The sequence below is a fragment of the Xenopus tropicalis genome, chromosome 4 (genome assembly GCF_000004195.4).
Source record: "Xenopus tropicalis strain Nigerian chromosome 4, UCB_Xtro_10.0, whole genome shotgun sequence".
NCBI classification, from domain to species: Eukaryota; Metazoa; Chordata; class Amphibia; order Anura; family Pipidae; genus Xenopus; species Xenopus tropicalis.
In genome coordinates, this window is record NC_030680.2 from 112,231,160 (window position 1) to 112,246,331 (window position 15,172).

A 15,172-nucleotide genomic window follows, 5' to 3' on the forward strand; every position below is an offset into this window, starting at 1 on the left:
CTGGTAAGGAGGCAAGTTTTGGTTCCTTAAAAACCAAGTATAATGCCAAACAGAGCCTTCTGTAGGCTGCCATCCACATAGGGACTATTAAGTAGCCAATTATAGCTCTTATTTGCACCCCCAGTAACCTTTTTAATGCTTGTGTTGCTCTCCAACACTTTTTACATTTAAATGTGGATCATGGGTATAAAAGGTTGGGGATCCCTGCTCTGGGGTATGCACTATGTATGTAGTACAGCCCAGAAGAATAGTAGGAGGGCCAAATTAGGAAGACAATTAAAGGTTACTCAGTAGCGTTGGGTGTGTCTGCTGGGTGTGGAAAGAAGTATCATATAGCATTGTTACTATTAAGAGACAGTCATATAGCACCAAAATATACTGCAGAGCTATACAGCAGTAGGATGAATACAACAGACATACAAAGTACATACAAATGCCGACTGATACAGGAGGTAACGAGAACCCTGCTTATTAGGGCTTGCAGTCTAAAAGAAGTAACTACACTAATTAAACAATTTTATAGTTTATACAACTTCAGTTAAGACACTGGCCAATAGTGTTCTGTTTTATAAATGGGCTGTGCATGGATTACTGTGTGTTCATGTAGAACACAGGTGTCAAACACAAGGCCCGCGGGCCAAATCCGGCCCGCCAGGCCTTGCAATGTGGCCCGCACCGATCTCGCCGGCCGTACTTGCTATCTATTACGCATGCGCATAGAATCTATGCGCATGCGTATTAGATAGCAAGTACGGCCAGCCATAGTAGAATCATCTATGGCATAGCCGGCCGTACTTGCTATCTATTACGCATGCGCATAGAATCTATGCGCATGCGTATTAGATAGCAAGTACGGCCAGCCATAGTAGAATCATTCTTTGGCATAGCCGGCAGTACTTGCTATCTATTACGCATGCGCATAGATTCTATGCGCATGCGCAATAGATAGCAAGTACGGCCGGCGAGATCACAAGCCACAGTAGATTCAGGAGGCGAGTGCTAAAGAGCTTGGCAGCTAAAAAATACAAAGGAGAGCGTGTGCTAAAAAGTACACAGGAGAGGGTGTGCTAAAAAATACAAAGGAGAGGGTGTGCTAAAAAATACAAAGGAGAGCGTGTGCTAAAAAGTACACAGGAGAGGGTGTGCTAAAAAATACAAAGGAGAGCGTGTGCTAAAAAGTACACAGGAGAGCGTGTGCTAAAAAGTACACAGGAGAGGGTGTGCTAAAAAATACACAGCAGAAGCTGCCAGTTCCTGGCATAAAGTGCAGGCATAAAAATCAGAATCTGCTATCTGTTGGTTGGTTGTTAACAGCACTGTTAAGGAAAAGATTGTTCCACTCATTTTAAATTCCCATTTCTGGTTAACGTTGTCAGTTTATGACTGTTCATTAAACCATTCGGCCCGCGATTTAGGCTGGATTTTAGATTTTGGCCCCTTCTCTGATTGAGTTCGACACCCCTGATGTAGAATTTCAACACCAGTGGGCACAATACTCAATAAAAGCTACCTGGCCCTCGGCACACAGTTTGGATATTCAATCTGCCCCTTGCTGCACTGAGCCCTAAGCGAAAACAATATGGTAGGGTGGGTGTTCTCATGCCCATCTTTGCATAAAAACTCAATGTACTCTCCATGGAAAAAGTAATCCTTGTTATCAAAACTCCATCTTAAACGTATCTGGTTTCTCTCCATCTCTTCTTTGGATAAGACACACGGACCTGATAATGGAACAAAGGAGAAATTATTAGAAAAATAGATGCCTGTAACTAAGGATTGGTTTCTAAACATTCATCCAACAAATAATTGAGTTTATTGTATTTATAAATATATGTCTAATAACTCGTATCAGCAGCAAGATGGAAGCTGTATGCTTAAGAAATGCACATTGAATAAAGGTAATATAAGTGGGTATTTTCGAGGTAAACCCAGATTTTTGTACGAGATAGGAATTTACTTATGCACGTTGGTGGATGGTCCCAATGTCCATCTGAGCATTGCACAGTGTTGGAACCATTCAAGAAGTGATGCTCTGAGCACATGTACACAGCCGAAGAACCTGACTCGTAGTATTCCCGAGGTGCAAGCACTCTGCCATTTTGAACAAGAGGAGGTGGACCACAGGTCTTCAGTTTATCTGCAAACATAGAATATATTTTCCTGTAAAATCTTAGTAAAATGACTATAAAATTAGTGATGGAAGGTTTTGGTCTTTGCAGCACCATCCCACTAAGTTACTTGGGTGCTTGTTTTTTTCTCTGACATAATTTATACTCAGTATGACATTCAAAAAAATACAGCTATTTCGCCCATCCCTACTGGTGAGTACTTTGGCTCACCAATAGATTGGTTTCTTTTACCACAACATACCAAGCATGTTTTTTAGGGGGCACTTCTTAGGGCAATGGCACATTTGATAATTTTTGGGGTGACTGCTGAAATAACATCTGTAAAAACATAAATGTCACCTGCTACTGCCTGTTGCTGGCAGCATTAGTTAATGCCCTCTAATGCTTTTACCCCTGGCCTCTGTCCTAGTCAGTAACGGTAAGGTAAATCTTCCCTCCCTAAAGATTGCTACTACCTATTACCTAAAGTAGATGCTTCTGGTGGAGTAAAATTCACTATGTCATTCTCAAATCGTCCAGAGTTGATTGGTTCCACCAAGAGGTCGAAATGAAACAATAAGTTTTACTTTATTTTATAAATATTGTAAATAAATGTCTACATTTTTGTATTTTCAGGGGAGAAGGATCAAGCACAAGGCTGTAAGTTTACCTTCTTAACGCCTGGTAGTAAGTTAGCTTTTGTATCAGTGATGGACTCAATAGACTGAGAATTAAATGGTGATTGATATGTAAGCACGAAAGGGATCTATTTTATGAACTATGAATAGGTAATAGGAAGCTTTGTTTGCTTACCTGTGAAGATGAACAACATTCTACATTTTTGTTATATATATATATCAATAAATACCTTGTGAGTTAAAACTACTTCTTGGATTAAGCATGGTTTAATGGATTGTTATTGTAAATGAAAATATATACATGATTAGCTCTGATATAAATCCAGCATAATGAAACCATTATATTTAATTGCTTCAGTATTTCTGATATTACCTTTTCTGCTGCAAGTTGGATATATAATATTTCCCCTTTGACAGAGTCCCTTTAGCTCAGAATGTTCTGACATATCAAAATCATCTTTACATACAAATTCCATCATATCCCCATGAAGAAAGTAAGTATCAATCTCAAAACTCCATTTAAGTTCAAGATTCTTTTGTTTCATCTGGTCAACACTCACAGTGCATGGCTCTGTAATGGATTAATTGGTCCTGGGTTATACATAATAAAAGTTAACATACATGATACGTACTATACAGAATATATTGTAATGCTTAGGTATATAAGAAATAATGTGAACAATATTGTAGAGGAAGTAGTCCACAGTTGTTTACTGGAATACAGGTTTGCACGGTGAGACAAATGCTTGTTCTGTGCTGTTTTAGAGTTCATGCTCATTGCCCTAAAATGGATGGAAAGACACCTTTGTCCTGAGGAATCAAAGTGGGCATATTGCGAAAAGATCCGCTCATTTGGCCAGTGTATGGCCACCTTTATATTGCCTTCTTACAATACTGGTGGGCAATATCAGGTTGATCTGATCGTTTAGCCCTCGGGCAAATGATTGAATCATAATTGCCACTATGGAGGCTGTCGATTCAAGGACCACATCACCAAGCGATAAAATCAAACCTGCTTGATTTTTAGCCAGTTTCAGACTGGGGATGCAAAGCCCACTGGAAAACCGATCAAAGGGCCCACCACTCCCCATAAATACCGGCACAGCACTCTAGCTCTCTACCATGCAGCCTGCTGGTGTGCTCGGGCCGGTGGAGCATTTCTCCCGTTACACCAGTTGGCCAATACGACCCTGGGGTAGGCCTGTCAAAGGGCCCTATAAACAGCCCTTTGACATAAGCTGCTGGCTTGGTCCATTTGCAGCTTTTATCGGCCCGTGTATGGCCACCTTAACTCCTAATAGTGAAAGGGTTGAAACCAATACATTTTAAATTTTTAAAGGAAAACTGCTTCATTTGAGTTATTTCTCATTGACTCTACTTCTAGGGGCACATTTACTAATCCACGAATCCGAATGGAAAAAATTTGGATTGGAAAACGAACATTTTGTGACTTTTTCGTATTTTTTGCGATCTTTTCGTAGCCGTTATGACTTTTTCGTAAATTGTCGCAACTTTTTTGTAACCATTACGGCTTGCACAATTGTCGCGACTTTTTCGTAGCCGTTACGATTTGCTCGTATATTGTTGCGACTTTTTCGTATTGAGCGCTCATAAACGGCGGGCAAACCTTTCAGACTTTGCATGATTTTGGAAGCCTCCCATAGGACTCAATGGCACTCTGCAGCTCCAACCTGGCCCAAGGAAAGTCTCCCATAGGGCTCAATGGTACTCTGCAGCTCCAACCCAGCCCAAGGAAAGTCTCCCATAGGGCTCAATGGCACTCTGCAGCTCCAACCTGGCCCAAGGAAAGTCTCCCATAGGGCTCAATGGTACTCTGCAGCTCCAACCCGGCCCAAGGAAAGTCTCCCATAGGGCTCAATGGCACTCTGCAGCTCCAATCTGGCCCAAGGAAAGTCTCCCATAGGGCTCAATGGCACTCTGCAGCTCCAACCCGGCCCAAGGAAAGTCTCCCATATTGCTCAATGGCACTCTGCAGCTCCAACCTGGCCCAAGGAAAGTCACGATACTGAAGCTTGAATGAATCCGAAACTTTCGTACTCGGTGCGACAGCTACGAAAAAGTTGCGACAATTTACGAAAAAGTCATAACGGCTATGAAAAAGTCGCGACAATTTACGAAAAAATTGCAAAATACAGATCATTACGAAAAAAATGCATTCGGACGCCTTTGGAGCGTTAGTGGATTAGTAAATGTGCCCCCTAGTGTGATGGAGGTTCTGGTGTAAAGTTGTGTTGATTGGAAGGATCAAGTTCACATAGTGCTACAACTTCCTAAGATGACTGTATAATAATCTAGACTCACCTAAACATGTTGGTAGCTCAGTCCATTTTCCATGTGTGCAGTTTACAGTTTTAGGTCCTTCCATAAGATGATAGCTTTTACACCTGTATTGCACCACTTCACCATTTTTGTAGCTGAGAGAAGGAAGGGCAATAAGTTCCCCATTTGTGAGTGGTGGAGGCATCTGACACAAGTCACTCTTGGCTGCACCAAGGGAAACCAAAACATAAGAAGGTCTTTCCTTAATTTGGATCACCATATCTTATGGCTACTAAAAAATCATTTAAACATTAAATAAACCCAATAGCACCAATAAGGATTAATTATATCTTAGATGGGCTCAAGTACAAGGTACTGTTTTATTATTACAGAGAAAAAGGAAATCATTTTTAAATATATGAATTGATTAAAAAGGAATCTATGGGAGATGACTTAGCTGTAATTTTCAGCTTTCTGGATAATGAATCCTATATCTGTAATAACATTTGCAATAATCTATGCCAACTTGTACTCCACATTAGCTGTCTCACTACACTATCTCTCAAGCTGTCTGAGGTGGTATTTCCCATACCTTTGCATTTAGGAGCTTCTGGCCATTTGCCCAGTTTGCAGATAATTTCACTTGATCCCTGTATCTCGAATCCTTCTGCACACTGGAAGTTAACCCTGTCACCGCTGTAGTAAACCTCTGATAGCTGCATCATTTTTCCATTTTCTACATAAGGTGGTGGCACACATTTAATTTTTTCTTTCAGTTCTGCAAGAAGCAAAGCAAAATCTTGTAAATCAAATTTAGTCTCATAAAACAAAATATAAATATAATTTCATTTATAAATGTTCAGCATTTGTTTTATGTGTTTGCTGTGATTGTGAGTTCCAAGACTGAAGGTTACAGGTTTCATATAATTTTAGTATAATATATAATTTATGTGTAAGTAAAGTTTATATTCCTGTACTAACACAATAGAAAATGATTTAGAATTATTTCTTAGGGTAACAGGTCCCCAGGCAGTATTTTGAGACAATTTGCAACTGATCTTCAATGTGAACTTTTGGTGTTTTTTTTAATAATTTAGCTTTTGTTTAGAAGCACTTCAGTTTGGAATTTCAGCACCTATCTCATTGCTAGGTTACAATTTAGCCTAGCAACCAGGCAGTGGTATGAATAAGAGATTGGAAGATGAATAGGAGAAATTCTGAAAAGAAAAATAAGTAATAATAAGTAAAATGAATACATTTTTAGCCTCAGAGAGCAATGTTATATTGGCCACCGGGCAAAGTCACCACCATCAGAAAGCTGGAAAAAAGTAGAAGAGCAAGGCAAACAATTCAAGGGGAAACTTAAAAGAGAAATCTGATTTGATAGTAGTACTTTAGATGGCTGTACTCTTGAACCAACTTGTTCTCTTATCTAAATATGGAGACTTGGCAATAAACTTTGTTTGGCCCCCTTTACAACCCACTGAGTTTTGGTAGCTCAGCATAAGGTCAGTAAATGTGGGGCCACTATGTGTGAAAAATACATCTATCTGAAGTGTTAAGCGGTGGGCCTGGAGCGTGCCAGATAGGGGGATAAAAAGGTTCAAGCCTGCATCAGCAGACCCCAGGTGAGAGGTTTCATGTCTATAGGGATGCGGTACCTCTATGTAAGCCTATCTCTTAGGAATCACTTCAGAATTATATTTTTCTATATTATCTAACATTAAAGGAATGCTGCCATGGGAAAACAGTTTTTTTTTCAAAATGCATCAGTTACTAGAGCTTCTCCAGCAGAATCCTGCATTAAAATCCATTTTTCAAAACAGATATTTTAATATTTAATTTTGAAATTTCACATGGGGCTAGCCATATTCTTCATTTCCCAGGGTACCACAGCCATGTGATCTGTGCTCTGATGAACTTCAGTCACACTTTACTGCTGAGCTGTACATTGGAATTATATCACCCCCCTCCCATTCCCCCCAGCAGCCAATCAGCAGAACAATGGAGCAAGATAGTAGCTCCCAGTAGGTATCAGAATAGCACTTAATTGTAAGAAATCCAAGTCCGGCTTGGGACTCCAGTTACAGGGGAGTAGGAGAAACAATAGGTTACTTGAAAGTAGTTCTAATGTGTAGTGCTGGCTCCTTCTGAAGACTCAGGCACAATGCACTGAGATGGCTGCCTACACACCAATATTAAAACTAAAAAAATACATTTGTTGGTTTAAGAATAACATTTTAAATGGTAGAGTGAATTATTTGCTATGTAAACAGTGTAAGTTAGAAATAAAAATTACACTATAAAAATCACGAGAGAATCCCTTTAAATGAACTTCTGTTACATGTATAGTAGGAGTGAAAGCCTATTATTGCATATAATTCAGTCTGTACTACTTGTTCAGGATGGGGTACAGTACTTACCAACACAACTAGGAGGAGATGTCCAACGACCATTCTCACAGTGGATCTCCTCAGAGCCAGTTAACATATAATTATGGTCACACTCATAACGAGCACTGTCCCCATTGCGACGTACAGCTGGATCTGTGAGCAGGATGATGTGCGCAGGTCTGGGTGGAGGAGGGCACTTATTGTTTTTCTCTGTTGTTAATAAAGAATTATAATCATAGTGTAACAATGTGCTAAAAATAAGAAAAAAAAAAAATTTCTTCTGAAAAACAAAATTGTGCTTTTATAAATGGGCCCCGTAGTCTATATGGTCACTGACCTCCTTCAGTCTTTTGATTTAAGTAAAAGTGCTAAAAGTAGTCCATTATTCACTATACAACCCTTTCTATTGCTGTTACCCACACTGCTATCTCCTTTCCAGCTTCTGCTCTGCCCATAATTTCTCGTGACATTCGCTATGGCTACACAAATAGCACCCCACAAAATTGCATCCATCCAAATGCTTTTCACCAAGGCACCCCTATCAATACACATTACTTGTTATTTTATTTTTACTTTATTTAACTTTACATTAAACCCCGGCTTACCCCTTTCGAGCTCCTCTTTTCCATGCTTCTTCACCTCTCATTTTTTGGTTTTAGATCTTAGGTTTTTCCACCTTCTTTTTCCTTTTTCATTTTTTTTTATAAAAAAAATACATTCATTCTAGTTCTTGGTATTTTGTTTTTTTTTAAATAAGCTTATAATGAAATTATTTTAGGTAGAAAAATTACCTTCACAGGAAGCGGGTTCAGGGTACCAGCCAAAGGAATAACACTGTATTAATTCTGAGCCTCTCAGTATATAGCCTTCTGTGCAGAAGAACTGTACCACATCTCTATCCACATACATTGCCTTCACAGGATAAAAGCCACCATTTTGCACAGATTGCAACTCTTTACAGCTTTGTTCTGTAAAATTGAAAGGTATACAAGCAAGAGAAAATAAAAGACACAATATAACTACTACCATAGCTACAAATGGATCGAGATTTCAAACCCAAAAGTGAGAGAGCTCTGTTTTAGAGACTTGTAGCTGCCTCAATGAATACATCACTGCCTGCATTCAGCAGCTTTTTTATTTACTATATAGGCACCGGAGTGCTGCCCCTCCCCCCCATAATGCTGCCCCCTAGTCATGGACCCTCACATGCCTATACAGTAAATGTGGCCCTGCTGGTATGAATATTCTGTCTGCTGTTTGGGTCTACAGGCTTCATAATGGCATGTTCATGATTGTCTCATTTATTCTTTTCTTGGTCATTGTCTTCTCCTTTGCTACCTGTAACAGTGAATAAGGTTTTCTCATAAGTTTTAAATCGACAGCTCAGTCAATTTTAGCTATTTGTGGTGCCTTGCATTATCGGGGTCATAGCATACCATGGTAACATTCTAAGCAAAAAAAGCTTCGAAGGAAGTGACCAGTGACCCTTAGCAAAAGTGTAGGGAACCAAGGGGCATGACAGAGCCATAGGGGAAGCCACTCCCAGTTAGCAGGGGATTGGTTCTTTCGAATGTGGCAGGCAGGGGATATTAATAGGCAGAGTGAAATTTCCCGCTTTCTGTTCCACCTTAGGCAGTACAGGAAAACCCAACCCTCCCTCCCTATACAGGTGAGTTGGTATTGGTGGTTGAGTCCGGGAACCAATGGTTGCACGTTGATTGGTGGTTGGCACACCTGGCACCTAAGAGGTAAGGAGGTGTATGAGGAAGTGATTGTGTTGAGGAGTAGGTGGTTCCGGGCTAGGATGGCAGCTGGCAGCGCTAATGGTGTTGCGCAGTTATTGGATTGTTGCGGTTGTTTGTTATACAAACGGTCAAGTTCTTTTACCTAGGCAAGTAAAGTACCATTAAATTGGAGTATTCAAAGGATATAAAGTATTTCAAAGAATTTAGTTTATTTCTCCTTTTATATTGTTACTGTATGTTTTTTACCATCTGCTGTGTTTTACCAAGTCCTTTGTAAATGTTTTATGTAGTAGTTGTGCATTGTGTAACTGAAATGGGAAATGACTATTTTGTGACAAGACATATTCCTTTATTTATTGTCATATGTTTTCTTGAATAATAAAAATGAAAAATGGACTCACTTGTGCATTGTGGTACTGAAGACCATCCTCTGAGGAGGCATTCCGACACATCTGCAGTCCTGCCACTTGGAGTTCCATAGCCTTCATCACATTGGTACTGCAGTGTTTCTTTTACATGAAAAACCTTCTTTGTTGTGGTGTAATGTCCATTAGGCAGTTGAGGAGCTTCACAACCATCTAAACAATTGGAAAAGCAATACACAGTCTTCTATATCGCCATATCCCATTGTCACATGCAAACAATATTTAAAGGAGATATTAATCTTTTTATAACTTTTGGTATGTTATAGATTGACCTATTCTAGGCAACTTTTAAACTAGTTGTCATTATTTATTGTGAGAATCTAATTTTATTGGTATTCTTATTTTTAATTGCTTATCTCTTTTCTGGCCCTACACTGTTGATCCTTCATTCTGACTTCCAAATTGCTATTTTGGTGCTAGGGTAAATATATCTTAGCAACCAGATAGCTGTTGCAATTCAAATCCATTGGGGGAATTCACAGAAGTGGTGATATTGAGACAAAATATAAGTGGAGATAGATTTGTCGAAATTTCTGCCTAATTCAAAGACCTCTATGTCCACTTTTGTGAATTTGTCTTTTAAACACACAGGGGCAGATTTATAGAAATGTAAATTTAGAGCTTAATACATAAAAACTCACCCATGTTTTCTTTATTCCTATGGGATTTTTAGAAGTGTATTTATCAGTAGGTGAAAGCTAGAGTTCACAATTTGATAAATACAATTCTAAAAATCCCATAGGAATGAATAGAACATGGGTGAATTATGTATAAAGCTCTAAACTCACATTTTGATAAATCTGTCCCACAGTTTTCAGATTTAGTCTTTCAGATGTCATTTTACAGACAATTTCTATGAATTTGTCTTAAAGGACAATGAAAGGTTAATATAAATTAAAAGTAAGTCTAAAGGCATTCTTTTTAAGTACTTACTGCATATCTAAATTCCCAGATCCCTGCTTGCTTCTCTGAGATATGGTGCTGGCAGCCTACAGCAGTGTGAAGCCTACAGTGACATCACTGAAATCTCTCTCCCCTTCCTGTAGGTGCCAGCGGCAGCCTTCCTATTCTCTGAGCATGTGTGTAACTTGATCCTGTCTCCTGTTCTGAGCTACACATGCCCACCAGCCAATCAGAAGCGGATCTGCCAGAGGGTAGGGGGGGAGGGAATGAAACACATGTGCAGTATGAAGCAAGGAGGGAAAGGAAGGGAGAATACCTTTTTAGAGATGGCTGCCTGTTCTAGAAAATGTGAAGTAAGTGTGACTGAGTAAATATTTGATTAGGTGAGCCAAAAGTGTGGCGTTTTTACTAAACAATAGGAGGACTATTGGGCAGTATGCTTTTTACATTTTGACTTGCATTCTCCTTTAAGCTCTTAGTAAATCTGTCTGTGCCATCAAACCCAACAGGATTTTGCATTTAATTTGCCATTTGTCATTTCACTTTAGGGACATTTCCAATTTGGATTTACAGAAATTGGGATATATTTCACAAAAATGTCTTGATATATATGTAAAAATATGACTGATCTAGAAATCTGCATATTTTTCAAATGTGCCGATACCAAATGCGTATAGTTTTATGGAGATTTCTGACTTGTATGTGTCAAAAACTTAGTACAGGTATGGGATCCCTTATCTGGAAACCCGTTATCCAGAACGTTCTGAAGCCCATCTGCCCGTGTGAATGTGCTCCTTGCTGATCAACAAGATGGCTGCTGGAAACAGAAGGAACACAGCTAAAGGTGGGGGAGGGGAATGCTGTCAAGCAGCTCTGTAGTTCTGGACATGTTATGGGGGCACAGATAAATTGGAGCAAGTGTCAGTGAAGTAATTACCGAGTGGACACTGCTGCAAAAACTAAACATTTGCCTGGGAGGCTTTACTTTTCTTTAAATAAAGATTTATACAATATATTCATTAAAACTTGTCCCCTGACAATAGGCTGGGACAGTGCTGGATTTGTCTTGCCGGCACCCCTAGGCCACTCCCGTTGGTCGCCCCTAAGTCAGCCCCAGCCTGTGTGTGCATGTGCGAACGCAGAACACCCCCCGGCCGCAAGCGCGCAAACATTTAAATTCCGATACGGAGCGGTGGGGAGAGGTCCCCATTGCTATGTAAGGGAGCCAAACTTACAAATTTTGTTGCGGCGGGGCGGCATGCCGCCCTTAAATTTGTGCCACCCTAGGCCCAGGCCTTTGTGGCCTTGCCACAAATCAGGGCCTGGCTGCTGATCCCCATTATTATGCTAATGATCCCCCCTAATGGGGCACATACAAAAGGTGTGAAATGAAGACTGGGTGAAACCAAACAAAACAGAAGAGCATAGAACTGATCTGACACTGAGTTACACTGAACTTTTTTTAAGTTTTAATTCTCCCCTTTGTTGTTTTGAAATAATTACATTTTTTGTTCTGCAACTCAAACTAGAAACAGTTACGACGTATTTCAAACTGTCTTGTAATATATCTGTCTAATTCATATTAAAAATTAATTTGAAGGTGTTTTTTACCATCACCATTTTAAGAGCCTATAGCCAAAAAGGCACTCCCATTAAGACTGTACTTCACAAAAAGATTCCTTTGTCTGCATATATTTATTATATGTTTAAGCTATCTTTATACAATACATGGGTAAAAAAATATTTGACCAATAAATTGATTAGTATCAGTACTTGAGCTCTAGGTAAAACTGGAGAATGCTGGTTTGCTTTTGCTCTTAGGCTTTTGGGCTGCAACTAACCTTGTACAGTCACTAATATAAATAGATAACTAATACATAAGCCTAGCAGTATACATACCAGATATTTGATGACATTCTGGCTGAGAAGACCATCCATCAGTTAAACACTGAATTTCCTCAGTTTGATTTCCACTAACAGTCACATATCCTTCTGAGCAACTGTAATGGGCTGTTTCCTGGAACTTATAGGACTCTTTTGGGTTACATACATTCCCATGATTTAAGGAGGGTTTAATACACTTCTCTGACAAGAAAGAGAATGGGTCATTTCAGTGTTTGCACTAGATCCCAGGTTATAAAATACTTTTCTACAGTATTTGTCAGTATTATACTGGAATATGTAGTCCAAAAAACAAGGAGGCCTGCAGGTTGCAGGTTCTAATCACAATTTTTTTTGTCCTTGTAACGCTATAAGCAGATGTGTTTCCTTGAGTATGTATACAGGGTGAAAGTCCTGGAATAGGGGCAGAATATGGCCCACCTTGGGAAAAAGACTGTAAATCAGAGCTGTCAAAGCTCTATCCCTTTTTTGTTATGATTAGGATGTTGGGACTTCCAAAGGTCCAAACTGCAATTTTGACAAGCCTGTCATAAATGGTTAATTAATGCTTTTAATAAGTACAATTTTTATAAAGCTGAGGGTCCCAGGCAAATGCCATTTCTGCCATGCCTTACAATTAGCCCTGTATGCTAATAAAAGCACAATATCTAGCTTATTTGTGTCATATCAATCTGTTGCTAGCCAGACAAAGCATTAGTTTATTCTGCCAGCAGAGACTTGCAACAAAGCTCTGCATCTTTTGTGTAACTCTTTCCTGCCTATGTCCCATTATGGTAAAACAGGGGCCAGTGCAACGTGCACTGGAACAATATAAGTGCACAAGAGTTACAAGAGTGCATATGCCTTTATATTATAAAGATCACTATACTTACTGAAACAGAAGGGGGCAGGTTCCCAACCTTTTCCTTTGCAAGTTATTTGTTCTTCTTGCTTTCCAGACTGAGTTGTGTATCCAGCTGTACAAGACAGTGAAAGCTTCTTCCCTTCTTTCATTGGGAAATAAAACTTTTTGAAAACATAATAGTACTGTGCTATCTTTCCATTTTCCACAACAGGCAGATCGCAGCCATTCTCTGAAATGAGACTGACGTTAGCTACTATAGATATAAAGAATCATCTGCTATAGCTTTTCAATTTCATTAATTAAGCAGACTTTCAAATTTAAACAAACAATTCATCAACTTACAGACATAAATACAAGGGTTTTGATTGTAGCCATTCACAATGGTTTAGTACCAACATAGTGTCTGGCATTGAGCAAATGCTACAGAGGTAGGACATAAGTTTGGTTTCAAAAAGATTTAAGGTATTTCTTTATTATTACAGAGAAAAAGAAAATCATTTTTAAAAATTAGAATTATTTTCTTAACCTGACTATGTAAGATAGCCTTCCCATAATTCAGTGGTTCTGGATAACAGGTTTCCAGAAACCTATACCTGTATACCAGTCTCTTAAGATCACCTATAGTCTAACTACACCTCTCATTGTATAAAAACCAGCGTGCCCCTTTCTCTGCTTACAAAGCATCTGACTTGGTCAGAGTGATTTGGTTACAGAGGAACCAGTGTTCCTAATATCCTGTTACTTTTCTTATCATCATAACAAATATACCTGGGACTAGTTGATCTAGTTACTTTTCTTATCATCATAACAATTATATTTGGGACTAGTTAATCTATAATGACAGCTTTCATAGACTAAATATGAGACCTTCTGGATTTTTCTCTGGAAATCATTGCCTTCACTGCAGTATTCCACTTGATACTGACTGAGTGTGTATATCATTATATCCTCGACTATTTGAGTAAAAATATTCTTGGCATTAGTTACATAACTGATATTTCAGCATATATAACCTTACCTTGTGCAAAGCAAAACCAAGGGCAAAGCAGGAAAATGCAGAATTTGTACACGCTCATGGTTTTTCTCTCTTCTGTTTTTCTCTTCTGCCCTGAAACATTCCACAGATTTGAAGAGTTGAATCACCTCTGCCATTTGGAAGGGTTGTTAATGATTGACAATGTAATTGTTGTATTAACAGTTTCTAGCACTGTCTCTTTAAAAATCTATTCATGCTCCAAAGAAAAGACGATATTGTAGTGGAATACCTACCCTTTAGTTCTATATATAACCTGGGAGCAGAAGTGGTTGCTTCTGCTATTGCCATAACTGGAGTATTCAGTTATAATCCCAGTTCAGATGGCCATGCTTCCAATTATTTATGTAGTATCCAAATTAGAAAAGCTCGGTGCACAAGGCTGGAGGGATTGGCATCCTCCCAAACAATACAATAATTGAAAAGCACTGGCACTCAGAGCTACAAACAGGGCAAGCCCTTGCAAATTGTTATTGCGGAGGTGCAACGTTTCGGGGCATGCTCGATAAAGGGGTTATTTTGCCCTGAAACGTTGCACCTCCACAATAAAGCTTGCCCTGTTTGTAGCTCTGTGTGCCAGTGCTTTTGAATTATTCCAATAATATATGTCCCTGATACCCAGGGCCACCATTAAGGGAGAGGCAGGAGTTCTGTCAGGGGTTCATTCCAAGTGGGGAGTCTGGACTGCCATGAAAGGTGGGGGACTTCACTAAAGATGTTGGGGTGGATTAAATACAGGATTAGGCAGATCAGGGTTGTCACCAGGTATAAATACAAGGCCCCATGAGTCTTAATAGCAGCCCTGCCTCAAAAATTAAGCCATAACCCTGCTGCATTCTTGTAAGGCATTATACATTTACATAAGGCTCATGAGAGTATCCCTGATCAAAATATGTTTGTG

General features: G+C 39.3%; 1 protein-coding gene across 1 annotated transcript; it reads right to left on the minus strand.

The window, feature by feature from the left end:
- Positions 1–1,222: 1,222 nt before the first annotated feature.
- f13b lies at positions 1,223–14,351 on the minus strand. The gene is made up of 11 exons (XM_031901046.1): positions 14,257–14,351; positions 13,267–13,467; positions 12,392–12,577; positions 9,566–9,742; positions 8,211–8,387; positions 7,450–7,629; positions 5,619–5,804; positions 5,069–5,251; positions 3,120–3,317; positions 1,958–2,137; positions 1,223–1,721 (listed from the first exon to the last, which is right to left on the minus strand). The coding sequence occupies exons 1-11, from the start codon at positions 14,312–14,314 to the stop codon at positions 1,507–1,509; spliced, it is 1,941 nt and encodes a 646-aa protein (XP_031756906.1). The 5' UTR covers positions 14,315–14,351; the 3' UTR covers positions 1,223–1,506.
- Between the last annotated feature and the right edge of the window lie 821 nt (positions 14,352–15,172).